Source organism: Semicossyphus pulcher, unplaced genomic scaffold, assembly GCF_022749685.1.
Source record: "Semicossyphus pulcher isolate SPU_LCO1_2020_fin unplaced genomic scaffold, fSemPul1.0.p SCAF_6, whole genome shotgun sequence".
NCBI lineage: Eukaryota > Metazoa > Chordata > Actinopteri > Labriformes > Labridae > Semicossyphus > Semicossyphus pulcher.
Genome location: NW_027211737.1, coordinates 31,026,195 through 31,041,820, shown reverse-complemented (window position 1 = coordinate 31,041,820; position 15,626 = coordinate 31,026,195). Strand labels below are relative to the sequence as shown.

At 42.5% G+C, this 15,626-nt stretch overlaps 1 protein-coding gene across 1 annotated transcript; it reads left to right on the top strand.

Annotated features, from left to right (window-relative positions):
- Nucleotides 1–362: 362 nt before the first annotated feature.
- Nucleotides 363–5,006, top strand: ppiaa (peptidylprolyl isomerase Aa (cyclophilin A)). The gene is made up of 4 exons (XM_069683530.1): nucleotides 363–520; nucleotides 2,801–2,920; nucleotides 4,238–4,410; nucleotides 4,601–5,006. Exons 1-4 carry the CDS (start codon nucleotides 452–454, stop codon nucleotides 4,731–4,733), a joined length of 495 nt encoding a protein of 164 aa, XP_069539631.1. The 5' UTR covers nucleotides 363–451; the 3' UTR covers nucleotides 4,734–5,006.
- Nucleotides 5,007–15,626: the final 10,620 nt, after the last annotated feature.

Genomic DNA, 15,626 nt, shown 5'->3' with positions numbered 1-15,626 from the left:
TTCGCTTTCCTCGTGCGCGTCACTTATTGGACGCCGAGGCTGTCAATGATGCATGGCGCCCGCTGCTCCCAGAGAAATGGGGTTTAGTTTTAGACCGGGGCAACAGAGTGGGGCGGTGTTACCAGGCTCGCGCCGTGTGGCAAAGCCTGACGCCATTCAAACTCCGCCGAAGCTTTACTCTGATATAGGAAACAAACATACCATGACATGTGTCTATGCATTAAGTGGCCAGTATAAAGGAGCGTCTGCTGTTCTGGCTGCTGATTCGCTAACGTAGATGCCAATCAATTACTCAAGCCTCAACAATTGGCTCGTTGTGAGTTTAAACCGCCCACCGGCGTCTTATATAAAATTAATCCACTCACTTCCATCTTTTTCGGTTCCTTGTGGCCACCCGAGTCCCCTCGCCGGAAAACCGTTCACTTAAGCCTATCCAGTTCAGCCTGCTGAAATGGCCAAGACAAGAGTCTTCTTCGATGTCACCTCTGATGGTTCATCCTTTGGCCGGATTGTGATGGAGGTAAACTTGTCTCTGTAATACGAGGTGCCAGGAGTGATCGCTGTAGACAGGCTTGTTAATGTTAGTCCGTGGGTAATTAGAAACCTCTGGGTCCGAGCCAAAACCTATGCTTTCTGTCTTTATGCACAGTAAGTTACGACGTACCTCAGGAACCCCGCTTCCAGCTTATTATTGAAGTATTGCCGTATTAAGCATACAAGAGCTTACATTGGCCGAGCTGTCACGATTGTCTAGGAGACCATGTGCACGTGTGTGTGGCTTCTAGCCAGCGCGGCTCAGTGCAAGCTAACGGGACTGGGTAGCGGAACTCAACGGTGCCTGGTGCAGTTTTATTCGGTGAATCTGTGGAGGAATTCATTTACATTTGTCTGTGTGTGATTAGTTTGAGTAATTGCTTTCCTCACAATCTGTCAATGAATGTTTAGGGTATATCTGTACAATCAAATGTATCTGGCATGTTCATTTGCAATCTGAGCAGTGTCAATTGTGGAATGAATTTGATTTGGTGAAGCTACGGTGCAACTAACATAAGCTTTCGTCACGCCGAGGCCCATATAAGGCCCGCAGACATTTATTTAGTGGTTAAAAAATACGTTCGCCGGCCAGTAGTTTGCCACCGCTGTCTTTGCTAATGCTAACTGGGCATCGGTCATTGGGCGCATCAGTTAGCTGCGCAGATAAAGAACAGCTCATTCGCAGCGTGCAGCTCGCGCTGTTCTTTGTTGCAGCGTCTCGCGGCCTTTACCAAGCCCGGGAACCCCCCGCTGCTGTAAATGAGCAACTTCAACCTGTGGGCTACTTTTATCATAGTTTAAGTTTGTGATGGACTCAGATGATTGAAACGCACAATTTAAGAACAAAATGTACTGCTTGCGGCCTTGAGTTTGGTTGCCGCCGAAGCTTAATGCGCCGGTTCCCGTGTGAAGGAGAGGGGGGGTGGGGGGAGCAGTTCTGGAAAGTTCCACGGTGCTGGCGCGGTCGGAGGGGGAGGGGAGGGCTATCTGCATGACTAAAAAATGCGGATGTAGGGAGATGGCCGAAGCAACGGCGATACCTCCTGCCCTTTGTGTCCACCATGAATAAGCATAATGTTACATAACAGATGGTGTATATTACAATGGCCCCATTGTTGCAAAGGTTATTTATACCCGCTCGTCTTACGATAGCATCTGCAAGCTAAAAGCTGCTAGCATGCTAGCTAACGCATCCAGCCATTTTGTGCTCATAGTAGTAGCTGTGCCCCATTATGGGCGTTCCCGATATGTGGCACGAGCTCTTGGTAAAATTTGTACCCCAAGACCCCCTGCTGAAATGTTACACAGCTGCTAATTTCTAACCACTTCAGACACACAGCCAACCTTGGTTATTAATTTTTGTACATAGTGGTGACATGTAATTAGACCTTTTAGTAGGTTCTGTTCTAACTGTGGAACAATTGATATTTAATTCTGTGAAGCTCAATAATATCTGTGTGCAGTATAAATAAAGGCTGCGTTGCATAAGCAGTCAGCTCTTAAATTATGAAGGTCTGGTTTCTGTTACTGCTGAGCAGGTGGAAGGGAGGCTGCAAGTTGCTGTGCTGTTGGAGATCAACTGCAGCTCTTGCTGCACACCAGCTGCTGCAGCCCCCCCTCCCTCTAAACATACTTGCATGGTAGCGTCACTGCTGTGCAGGGCATGCAGATATTCCAGTGTGGTGCAATGCTGCATTCCTGTATCACCTTGACATAACACTATTACTGCAGACTTACCACATAATTACCTGATCTGCTTTAATGGGGTGGAACTGCTGCCTGCAGGCTACAAAAAGGTTTCCAGAAATGTATTCAGTTTGTATTGCTGCACCTGTTTTTCTGAATATAAAGGATTCTTTCTCTTCAGACAATTTTAGCAAATGTAAAGAAATGATTCTTGCATTTCTGTGATTTTAAAATGGCACATGTCCAATATTGCTGGATGCTATTTTGTAATTTGTTGCTTGTACAGAGGCTTCATTTACCTCCCTGCATTTAGAGTATAAGAAACTTAGTTGCTGATTTGTTTTGTGTAGCAAGTGATTGTATAACTTTAAATCTACACAGAACAGAAGGAACAAAGTTCAGTGTCTGATAAACCGGCTCTGGTTTTGGCTCCCTGCCTTGATGGAAACAAGCCAAATGTAAACTCAGTGACTGGCTACAGATTTCACAACTCTGACCTCGTCTTAGAAACTAAGCCGACTTCACACCCCGTATGCTCATAACACTGACTGACTCAAGGTGTATTACTTTGTTTCTGTAGCTCCGTGCCGATGTGGTGCCCAAGACTGCTGAGAACTTCCGTGCCCTCTGCACCGGTGAGAAGGGCTTCGGCTACAAGGGCTCCACCTTCCACCGTGTCATCCCCGGCTTCATGTGCCAGGTAAATACAACCACTAACTCAAGTCAAGTTTTCTTTCTTGGTTTCAGTAGGCTGTCTGTGGTGTTGCAGGGTTTTGTTTTGCATTCAAGATGTAACTTGATGATTTGGCTTCTAAATAACGCAACCACCAGTTCCTTTAGAGTCATAAATCAACAAAGGACTACAACAATTATAGAAATGGCTTGATGACATTTTTTCAGTCAATCTTAATGTTTTTATTGACTGTGTTGTCAAAATGTTAAAATGCTTGTTACATTTTCCTATAGCCTAAGATGGCCTCTTAAAATGACAAACAGTTTAGAATATATTAAACTAAAAGGCAGAATATGCTCACATCAGAGAAGCTAAAATGTGACTTTTCAGTAAAAAGGAACTGAAATGAGTCGGTCATCAAAATGCGTATTTTTGACAGTCAACAAATATGAACTGTTCAGCAGGTTCAGACATCTTTGCTCTAAAATGACAATAACCAAAATAAACATGCTTTCTAAGCCTAAGTGGCATTACACACATTAGTCAGCCACCAGCATTTAATACTACAGCATCTCAGAATGATCCCTTTCCTTTGCCAGTTTAACATGTGTGGTTAATGTTCACAGCCTGAATATCTGTTATATTCCAGAACAAACCAGAGTGCAAACACCAGCAGGAAGTCTACCGTTCATGCTTTAAGTGCTGTCCTCTGGTCAACAGTGAGCTCGGGACCTCTTTAGCCACCATAGGAAAAGATTCTGAGGGACTTGTCTCAGTCAGCCCACATAGTTTGAGGCATACTGCTGTCTCTCATCTCCACCTTCATTCACTGGCAGATTTGCCAACTCTTTATCCGTCTGCCTAGACGATGTCCCCTAATCTTGCGATGCTTTGTCAGTAGTTTTACAATCTTGACAAAGCATTGAGGGTTTTGGTTTCACACTGAATCGGCCTTACCTGAATCAGTGGGGATTTCATAAAGCTCTTGCAAAGTTTGCTGCTCGTCATCCTCTAGCTCCTCAGGCTAAGGTTAAATATAATCTACAGGGAAAGATGGTGACTCAAGTAATTTTTAAAAATATTTTCTAAATTCTACAGAAAAGGCTTTAACTTAGCCTTGACTGACAATACTGACCGAATGAAGAGTGTGTGGTTAGAATCTACATGCAATATTCGGTGGCTGTGAGCCATCAGGCCATGGTTAATATTGAAACCTTGATCTGCCCTCCATTGCTTCCAAGGAGCCATTCTCTACATTCTCTCACACAGACTGCAAGACTTTTTTTAGCCTTACTTTGTACAAGAAACAAGCTCCGGTATTGAAGTGTTTGTTTCAACATGCAGGGTGGTGACTTCACCAACCACAATGGAACCGGTGGAAAGTCCATCTACGGCAACAAGTTTGAAGATGAGAACTTCACACTGAAGCACACCGGCTCCGGCATCCTGTCCATGGCAAACGCTGGACCAAACACCAACGGATCCCAGTTCTTCATCTGCACAGAAAAAACAACATGGTGAGAACACGCAACCCACGTGTTGGCAAGCTCAAAGGCTGCTCGTTGGAGTGTTGATGCATGCACTCCTCTGGCAGCCTGAGTCATCTGAATGGTTTGCATGGTACATTTCCAACACTATATGGCTACATAAGCAGCTTCCATTTGCTGCTGGTTGTGTACATCTGATTAATAATGTGTCTGCCTGCAGGCTCGATGGGAAGCATGTGGTGTTCGGTGAAGTGGTGGAGGGGATGGATATCGTAAGGAAGATGGAGAGCAAAGGCAGCCAGAGCGGCAAAACGTCATCCAAGCTCGCCATCGCTGACTGCGGGCAGCTCTGAGCTGCAGCACTTAACCCTTTTTGCTCACCCTGTAGCCACACCCTGTAGGCTCCAGCCCTGCCCCCACCCCCCTCCAATTCAACATTCCTATTGATGGAGATTCAGCTGACCCACCCCCCCTTTTATATTTTGTTAAATCATGTTGTTGCATTTGTGACTTTGCCTTTAAAGTTTCGTTTGCATTAACGTTTTTTTCCACAAAGTCCCAACGGTTTTTTTGTTAAGTCAAAAAATGAAATGAGAGAAAATAAAACAGAAAAGTTGCCTTGACAATTGAAATGTGTGCTTTTTTTTTTCACTATGGAAAACTGAACAGCCTGTTGTACAAGTTTAAAGTCTGTTATTGGTAAAGTTTGTTCTCTCAATGTACAGACACGCAAATTGACATACTACACTTAAAACAAGAACAGGTTAAATGGGTAACACACCTCGGCACTAAACTACAACTACCATATTCAGGCCTATGGATACAAATGCACTGCTCAAAAATAAGGGGACACTTAATCGTCGGTTAAACTTCAGGGATATCAATCTGTCCATTTAGGAAGCACAAGTGATTGTGAATCCGTTTCAACTGCTGTGGTGCAAATTAAAGGGACAACAGGTGCAGTGGAGAGGCAACAGCAAGACAACCCCCAAAAAGGGAAAGGTTTAACATGTGGTGGCCACAGACGGTTGTTCTCATACTTCCTGACTGATTCTTCTTTAGTCTTGTGTTCTGCTAGTGTCCTTGTCACTACTGGTAGCATATGGCGGTACCTGCAGCCCAATCAGGTTGCACAGGTAGTCCAGCTCCTCCAGGATGGCACATCCATATCAGTGGTCGCAAGAAGGTTTGCTGTTTCTCCCAGAACAGTCTCAAGAGCATTGAGGAGATACCAGGAGACCGGTTGTTACACGAGGAGAGCTGGACGGGGCGGTAGCAGGGCATCAACCCAGCAGCAGGAGCAATATTTGCTACTTTGTGCGAGGAGGAACAGGAGGAGCACTGCCAGAGCCCTACAACATGACCTCCAACAGGCTACTGGCTGGCATGTTTCTGACAAAACTGTCAGACTCCATGAGGGTGGCATGAGGGCCCGATGTCCTCTAATGGGACCTGTGCTCACAGCCCAGCACCGTGCAGCTCCGTTAGCATTTGCCAGAGAACACCAGAATTGGCAGGTCCGCCATTAGTGCCCCGTTCTCTTCACAGATGAGAGCAGGTTCAAACTGAGCACATGTGACAGACGTGAAAGAGTCTGGAGATGCCGTGGTGAACGATATGCTGCCTGTAACATCATCCAGCATGACCGGTTTGGCGGTGGGTCAGTGATGGTCTAGGGAGGCATTTCCTTGGAGGGCCGCACAGACCTCCATGTCACAGCCAATGGTACCCTGACTGCTGTTAGGTACCGGGATGACATCATATATGAACATCAGTAAAGATTTTCAAATTATCATCAAGATCTGATGTTTGATTTAAGTGTTCCCTTCATTTTTTTGAGCAGTGTATTACAAAATATTAATAAATGTACATTTAAAAAAAACTCAATACTTATAGACAAGAGACAAAAGTGCCATCAACAGTGCAGAGATAAATATGGTTTCAGTATTTACAGAGACACTTTGACCAGGTTAACTGTTCATCACAGTGACAGGGAAAGAAACTGGATGTTATGGTGAACAATGGTGTCCTGTTTGGTGGCAGATCCAAACAGTGAGGGAAGTGCTGAGAACAGACTGGATGATGGTGGTGTAAAACATGATCAGCAGCTACTGAGGCATGTTGAACTTCCTGAGCGGACGCAGGAAGTTCATCCTCTGCTGGGCCTTTTTCCTGATGTGGGAGGTCCGCTTCAGGCCCCGGGAGATTGTGGATCCCAGAACCCTGAAGGTGTCCACAGCAGATTGTTGGAGGGGTTTCCCCTTAAGTCCACTGTCGTCTCCACAGTCTCGAGTGGGTTGAGCTCCAGGTGGTTCTGACCGCACCAGAGGACCAGCTGTTCCACCTCCCGTCTGTTAGCAGACTCGGTTGAGTTTGTTTACAACGCAGGTTGTTTTGGAGGACTTGCTTATGTTTTCAGCATCTCAGAGCAGAAATGGTAAGAAGCAAACAACTGCATCTTACAGTGAAGTAGTAAACATAGAATTTTACTAGTGGTGGGAACAAAAGTGTTCTTTGCTTTCATCAGTATATTATTCTGTAGCGGCTGCATCCTCATAAAAAAACTAACTAGTTGAGTTGTTTGCCAAAAGCATGAAATGAAAACTGTAAAATATATGAATTGTGCACTCATACAGCTGCCAGCAGAGGGAGCTCTTTAGCTTCAGTGTTCTGTGTCAGAGCAAAATCTGATGTGTCTGATGGGTTAGTGAGTTTTAGTCTAAAAGATGTGTTTGCATTTTGTTAAGATAGTAAGTTCTTCAAACACATATCTTCATTTGGTTTACTTGTGCTTTTCACACAGTGAAACTTACCTCAGAATTGAGTCAGAGTTGTGTCTTTACAAGAAAAGTTTCAAGTTACAGTTTCATTAAGCAGATGCTTTTGTCCAAAGCAACGTACATCTAAGAGTTAATGCAACACGAGCAACGTGAAGACAGGAGGCAGTGCACAGGGCGTAACTTAAAACAAGTCCAAAAAATAATGCATTTCTATAAACGGTTAATAAGTATCAGGGATATAATATACTTCAGATATTTAGAGTTTGAAAGAAATGTAATTCTTGCCTGTTATAGAGCAACTAAGTACATTTTACATGTAATTGTTTGAATTAACGAATGTTTTGTGGTACTTGAAATGAGTATTTCCTTTTAACTTCATTTCAATAACTTTATTTATTTAATAAATTCAGACTAAGAATACACAATATATTCAGCTATTATACACTGCTCAAAAAAGTGAAGGGAACACTTAAATCAAACATCAGATCTTGATGAACGTATAATTCAAGTTGAAAATCTTTACTGATGTACATTGAATAATTTGTTGAGAACAAAATGATGTAACAACGGTCAATGGAAACCATAATCATCAGCCCATTGAGGGTTGGATTCAAAATCAGTGTACAAAATTTCACAGACAAAAGTCACATGCTGATCCAACTTGCGTGAATGTCATCATGGCGACTCATGATGTGACTCACTAGTGTGTATGGCCCCCGCTAGCTCACATGCACTCCCGACAACGTCTGGATCCAACTACATTGTATCAATGCAACCAGTCTTTTACTGTAGCCGCTCTGCTGGTTGCTAGGCGACATCTCAGTGACAACAGCCTTCCGTAATTCCCTGGTATTAAGAGAGCAGCGGAAACTCCCCACCCGTTCTTTTGCTTATTCACTGCTTAGCTACGCAACAGTTACTCAGCAGTTTTTGGTGATTTACTTGTCCTCTTGGAGCGTTGCATTGTGGGATTGGTTGCAGAAAGTAGTGGACGTGAAAATTTGTTCCAGTGTGGATTTTTTGAGACTGGCACAAAGTACCTTTGGCTAGCTGTCTCCCCCCTGTTTCCAGTCTTTATGCTAAGCTAGGCTAAAAGAATAAGCGTATTGCGTTCATATGTGACGTTGGTGAAGCATATTTTGTCAGCATTTTTTAAGGACATTTTCCAATTTAACTCTTCATTGTGATGTGTGTATTCCTCCCAGTATCAGATCCACAGATTTTAGCTTTAGCGAGTGTGTGGACTTTTTGTGTGTTCAAGTGAATAACAGAAACAGATGACAGCATTCAGAGCAACACTCATTCTTTATTTTAATAAACTAAAGTGCTAAAATACCAAAAAAATATTTGTAACTTTTACTGAGAGCAACACGAAATGGCCCCGGACCTTCGTTTCGGACTCCAGAGTGTGTGCTGTAAAACAGATGTTACTACTTGATGGAAAGTCTATTCTATCCAACCATGTTTGCTATGTCACTAATTTGGCTATGAACCCTCATTAAAGTTTGCAGATATGCAGTCTCACGAAAAGGGAGAATAATAGCATTGAAAAATCCACACAAGGGCCGTTATGCACATGACGATTTGTGGAAAACACCTGAGTCTTCAGACACTTAGCAAGAACACGTCTCAGAGTCCGTGAGTCTGTGAATGGGGACGTTGGGATTGGGCCACAGCGTCTTTGCAAATGATGCCACAAATTGGCATGCTTTTCAGATGGAGGGCAGGCAATATGGCAACGACAACAAACTCAGCAGTATTACATATGCTTTTTGCTTTTTACAGCTCTTCCAAAGGAGAATAAACCGGGGCTACTTTTAAGTCACGTAAATCTATAATAAATAGTACTTACAGAGAAGAAGCAAAAAAAATGACAGAGAAATGGAAACAGGCATGGAGAAAAAACCTCCAGTAGTCGACTTGAAATGATTTAATGTCTGGACATCTGGCTAAAAAAAATCTGTATTTGTAATGTTGCTTCCATGCCTGCAAAATGGGTCATTTTTTTGTGTATAACTTCCAAAATGTGTTTAAATGTTCTGATAGAATCTGCTGAATGCAGGTGCTTTGACTGAAGGCAGGCCTCACTCAACCTCTTACTACACATTGTACTGGATTACGTGAGTTAAAATAAGTTATGAATGTGAGTTACGTTCTGTCCACTATATTCTGTGTGTTACATTCTGACGCCTCGTTGCGTTATGTTAAGTTAAGTGCTGTTCGGTACATAAGTTCATTAATGAACCTGACACTGACCTTTTTCCCTAATGACTATTACTACCACTAGAGACTGCCATTATTCTCTAAAAGAAAATAATTGTCGTAATAAACTTTTGCACGACCTACACCCTTGCTTTCATGATGCAGACAGTCTCCTCTTTATGTGGTTGTTTCCTCCATTTCCCATTAGAGCAGTGTTTTGACTCATTATTTCCTGCCCTCCATCTGAATATCACACATTATTATAGTCACATGATTGCAAACAAGATATTGTGTAAGCACAGTCAGGTCCAACATGGCTGTCAGAGGTGATGGTGTAACCTTAACCGTGGCCATGAGAGGACTAATGTTACTATTTGAAACATCAACAATATTTTCCTACAAGCTGAACCAAGTTAAATTAAATGTGTTCCCATGCTACAGAGTTTATATTGAATCTGTCAGCAGCTTGTGTCCTCTTCTGCTGTCCTCCTCTTCTTCCCAGAATTCCTTGTGTTCCTCTGGCTGGGCAGACACACCCCCTGACCCTTTGCTTTTCCTGACTCCGCCCGGTTGACAGCGGTGCAGGAGAGCCCCACGTCGCAGTCACAGCGTCCCAGCTTCCTCCTCAGTTTGGTGGACCCTCGCAGCAGACAGGCCTCGCCCTCCACCGGGATCCTCTGACACCGTTTACCGGTCAGATACCGGACGCAGCACAGACCGTCCGCACAGTCGCCGGACCGCACACAGCTGGACATCTCTGGAGCTGAGGACACAAACACACATTGCTATTGGTTGTTTCACACAGCAGTGCACTATGGGACTTGAAGTTGACTTAATGTCACTCACCTTTAGTCCTGTTGAATCCGTCGGTGTTGCTCTGTATGTCTGTCTCTGTGTCTCGGTTTCTGTCCACCTGTCTGTCCACCTGTCTGTCCTGGGTGGATGGTCTCCTCTGAGCTCTGTTACTGCACTGCCTCCTCTGATAGATAGATTATGATAAATAGATGATCATTTATGTTGGCTGGCCTGTGTTGACATCTGTCCAGGTGTTATCTGTCTGTCACTGACCTGAGGCACGTCACAGTCAGGGGTTGAACATGGAGGTGTTGATCCTCGATTGGAGTTGGACGTCGTCTCTGTCCGGCGCCGTACAGGTCGCTCCACCTGGTCGCCATGGGAACCATCCTGATGGACAGGTTAGAGTGATGTCAGTGTTAGGACCTCATATATTAAAGATTATCAGTACACTACATGTGTCAGAAATCAACATTAAACTTTGCTAAATGTGCTGCTCAGGTTACTAACACAGAAGTTGCCTGTTACCACTTCTATAAATAATTTAAAATAATCTTTCAACACTTGAATTGAAAATAATCTAATGGAATTTTTTACTAAACCGTGCTTCAAATACATTTGTTAACATTTATTTCCTGTAGAATCAGGAACTGAAGTCACAGGTTGTTTTTGCCCAGTCAGCATGCTAGCAGCTAGCAGCTTTTTTTTAAAAATCATTTGTTGAACATTGAAAAACTTTCAAAAAACTTGTGGCAGAAACATTCACAGTATAATACAACTATTGTTCTTAAAATGGATGGAGATAAAATAAACTAAATGAATAAAAATAAGGGGTCTTTGTTAAAATAAAAGCAGGCTAAAAGCTAGCCTTCTGGTGATCTAACAGCTAGCATGCTAAAAGCTAGCAGCAGAAGTACTTTTTATGCTATATTAGTACAGTTACAGCTAAAACTACCAATAGTGCTATGCTAACAACCAAAACTGCTACTACTACAGATGCTAGTATTCTATACAAGTAGTAGCCTAATGCTAATGCATCTTCTACTTTGCTAATACTACTAGTACCATGCCATAAACAACAAGTTCTTCATATTATCATCAACAACCACTTGTATCGCACTTAAAAGTACCACGAGCACAGCACCTGATGCATGGAGGTGAAACAATAATACTGCAGTATTTTAGTGTTTAAGCCGCAGCAGGTAAATAAAGTGCATGCTGCTCTTTTTAAGTGTTGTTGCTAAAAAACTTGACAGTGGAATTAAATTATTCTGTAATTAAAAGATGAAAGCACAGACAGTGTTTCCGTTTGGTTATGTATTACAGTAATAACAGCCCTGTGTTTATACAAGAATAAATAAAACACATGGAGTTCCCATGGACATTTCACACAGCAGAGTATAATTAGTTCACTGTATAATCACGTGAATAAATCCAGTTTTAATATTGCTTTAATAACAGAGGAGTTAATGCAACATAAACTACAAATCTACTATAAACGTACTATTAAACAGGCAGAGAAGAATCTTTGTTTACTACAAAGTTACTGATAGGAAACTGTGACATCACAGGAAGGGTTCCAGAAAAAACAATGATAGATTTTGGTTTATTAATAATGAATTTTTAATCAATAAATTAATTGAACTAAAGAAAAAAAAATCGTTTCCACATTATTTTCAGAGGTTTTAAAGAAAGAAGCAGAAGAAAATAAACTCAATACAACTATTTTCTCACAAATTGGTCTCTATTTTTAGAATTTTTTCTAATTCAAATTTCCAGTTGTTTCCAGCATAGAGCTGAATTTTATTCTATTCAAGCCAAACCAGCCAACCAATAAGCCAGTTTCTGCTTATTATATATTAAATCTGTTTTTTGTCTCAGTAAACAGAATTTTTGTGTTTTGTTAAGACGCCACATTTTCACTCTGACGATAGTGAAAATGTCAAATAAAGTATATGCAGATATTGAAAATAATTGTGGTTAAAACAGCCCTACAGGCAGGTATAAGGAAGTGTTGACCCTGTTGCGTATGTATACCTGACCAGCATATATGCCGATACAAATATATCCATAATGGGCCCATATCGGCCGTTAATATCGCCAAACTGATATATCCGTCAGGCTCTCGCACATTTTACAGAAATACGTCCCAACAATTTCCAAGATTATACCTCGTCTTAGATCAGCTACAGTCACATTCTCTGAAACTTTTTATTTATAAAGAAATAAAAAAAATCTTTCTTGACTATAATAGAACTATAGAAACTCACAAAAACTCAACTCAAGGTTCATTTATGAGCTTTTCTGGAGCTTCACACTGAACAAACTACTGATGATGAAAATGACCTTCTGTCAAATCAAATCAAATATGAAATCAAATATGTTGATATGTAGGCATAGTGTAAAAGTCGGAGCCCCTTTTACACTGCCAGTTGAAGGCGGGACTATTACACCTCTGTTACGTCTCGTCTTCTATGTTAAACGCACGGAGGCTGAATGGTGGGACGAAGTCGTTCCGCCTCTGAGCCGGCATCAGAGAAAGTAACAGAGGCAAAACAGTGTCGGTGTAAACGGTGTAAAAGACACACTGGGGCGGATGTGAATGTAATATGGCGCCGGCGACATAACAGGCCCTGTGGCAGAATTGCAATGTAAAAAGAGTTAAGTGTGTCATGGGGATGAAACACGACTGTTTTTTGTTCCTAGACAATAAAAGAAATTATATTTACACTAATCTGCAGCCTCTTCTTTCCCCTGTTATACACGGGCTGTGTCAGAATTGATGCAGTAAACTAGAATTCCAGGACTGTAAGGTGTGCACACTTTGTATATTATTAGTCTTGTGTATTTGTACGAGGTATAAATTTCCATTTCCCTGATCCAGTTTTGTGTTTCATGGTCGATTTTTTAATTTATTTAATGCATCGTTATGGTTTCAGAATACATTTCCCCTGATGGGACAATACAAATGAACTTTAACCTTCCTTCAGTCCCATTTACTGTTTGATTTGGTGCTTTTTTTAAATTTCATTCTACTTTATTTTCCCTTTAGGAGCAACATACTGTGACCCTGACAGGACAATAACTTTATATATGAAGTATTCATTACAGTTTGTTTTGCCCATTGTGACCTGGTCTCTTCTATTGCTTTGCTTTGTCAACGTTTGATGTGCTGTTTGAGTTCTCTTTCAAAAAGGGACACAAATCAAGAGAAGCAGAGCCTCCAGTTTTCAGGTAAGCTATGCAATAAGAAGTACAAAGGACGCTGTAGTAGAAGAAGATTCATTCATAGTAATATACTCACCGGCAGCTCGGAGCTCTGCAGCGTCGACTCTTTGGAGGATCTGATGGTGTTTGAGTCCAGAGCCAGACCGCAGACCAAAGACACGCACAGGAAGCTGCGCCACATCCACATCCTTAACGACCGATGGATAATTCACTCCTGTATCAGTTATCAATCACTGGATCCTCCTCCTATCTCCTGCAGAGACACGTCTCTCTGACAGCTTTAAAATATGTTTTCTAAAGTTATTTTTACTCTTCACGAGCAGCTCTTCTATCCTGTGCTGTAAAAACTGATCTGGTTATCATCAGATAAAATCCTTTGAGAAGATGTTCCTGCTGCTTCGACAGAATTAAAGAGGTTTTTTGCTCTGTTGTTAAAGAAGTCAAAGCTGTCAGTATGTGGCCCGACCCTCTCTGTCTGCTGCCTTCAGGTGCGTTCGTTTTTTATACCCTCCCCTCCGCTCTGATCCGTCCTCTGTCAGCTGCCCTTCTCTCAGAAGTTTTGGAGCAACGTTTGAAGCTCGACCGCATCAGTCGGCGGAGACAGCGCCTCCTTCCCTCGCTTCCTTCCTGGAAGCCCCGAGGCCTCAGGTGAGTCGGGCCGTTTGATACCTGACACCGCAGAGACCACAAAGATTAAACACACCTGGCGACACGAGACAGGTAGAGGAGCCGTCTGTGTGTGTGCGTGTGTGTTGGTGTGGTTTTACTTTATGTGGTCTGAAATGTTACCATAAAGACTCATTAGAGCTGAGCCGGTCCCTGGCAGGCGGGCGGATGTGTGAGTGTTTACAGGTGATTAAAGCTGATTAACAGACACAAGTGAATCCGCTTCATGAGGACACCAAACAGGTGAACTGTAATCTCAGATCAGCGTCTCTGAGCACACAAATCCAACACAATAAAGAGACGTAAGAAACGTGTCCAGGTGAATTCATGTGATTGACAGGTGTCCCAGCAGGAGCAGGACAAGGAGGTAAAACCAAACCTGCGGAGAAGATTTGGGCTCTTTATACATGATTTTTAAGTTTTGTTGATGCTTCTCATTCTTACTCATCAGTCTGAATAACTTTGTACATGTGTGTCACTATATGTCACCCATTGCTTGTGTGTCTAAAACGCAAAACCAGTATAGCAGTGCCTTACCGACATCCTTTCTAATGTCCAGCAGGGGGCGACCCCACTGGTTGCAAAAAGAAGAAGAAAATGTTCCTACTTCTCTCCTCATTTATTCCCTCAGTAAACATTCTCCTAAAGACTTTATGGTCTCAGTCTCTAGTTTCAAGTCTTCTTCAACACAGCAAACAAAAGGTCAAAGGTCAATTTTACTGTTCCATCAATGTCCTGGAAAAACATGACAGCAGAAGCTTAGACTTTGACTGTAAACTGATGGATTTTGGTGGTTAAAGGTCAAAGGTCAAGGTCATTGTGGCCTCATATTTGATATTTGAGCAAAACCCAACGTGAATTTTACAACATCAAGTCTATTCTGTTATTTTCACCCGTCCAGAGAACAACACTGTTTAATTTATAGGAGGACAATCTGCCCTGCCTCGACCACTTCAATACCTTTTAATTCTGCTGTTGTGAGCGAGGGGTCACCCGGTCAATCACAGGGTCTGCAGAGAAACACGGAGGAGAGAGAGTTGTCTCTGGTATCATGACCCTCCTGTAAATGATTCTAGTGCAGCCTCTCCTGTTTAATGTGGACCTACTCGTGTTGGGGTTTTGTTTTTAGGGAAATGTATACTTTCAAATGTGTTTGAAACACAAATCTAGCCTCCGTCCCGTCCACAGGCTGTCACTCTGCAGGAAACACTGATGGATGTAAACTGAAACTTTACCGACAGGACAACATTTCTGCTGGAGAAAGACAATCCTAGAGGGTTCATTGAAATAAAATCTGCCTCCTGTCATATTAGACATACTACATGTCATGTTGGTGTTTTTTCTCTTTACACAATCAGGTTGACTCTGGCTCTCCACCTCCTCCGGCCCTGCAGCTCTGAACTGAAACCAGCTGGGAGGAAGGACGTCTGTAACAGCTGATGGATGATCTGTAAAATGATCAGCAGCGATGCGAGGACAGAAGGTTGATTTTATAACAGAAAGAAAACAGTAAAGAAGTCTCTATCTATTGTCGAATGAGTTAACACAATGGTGATTGAGCCTGTGGCCCACTGA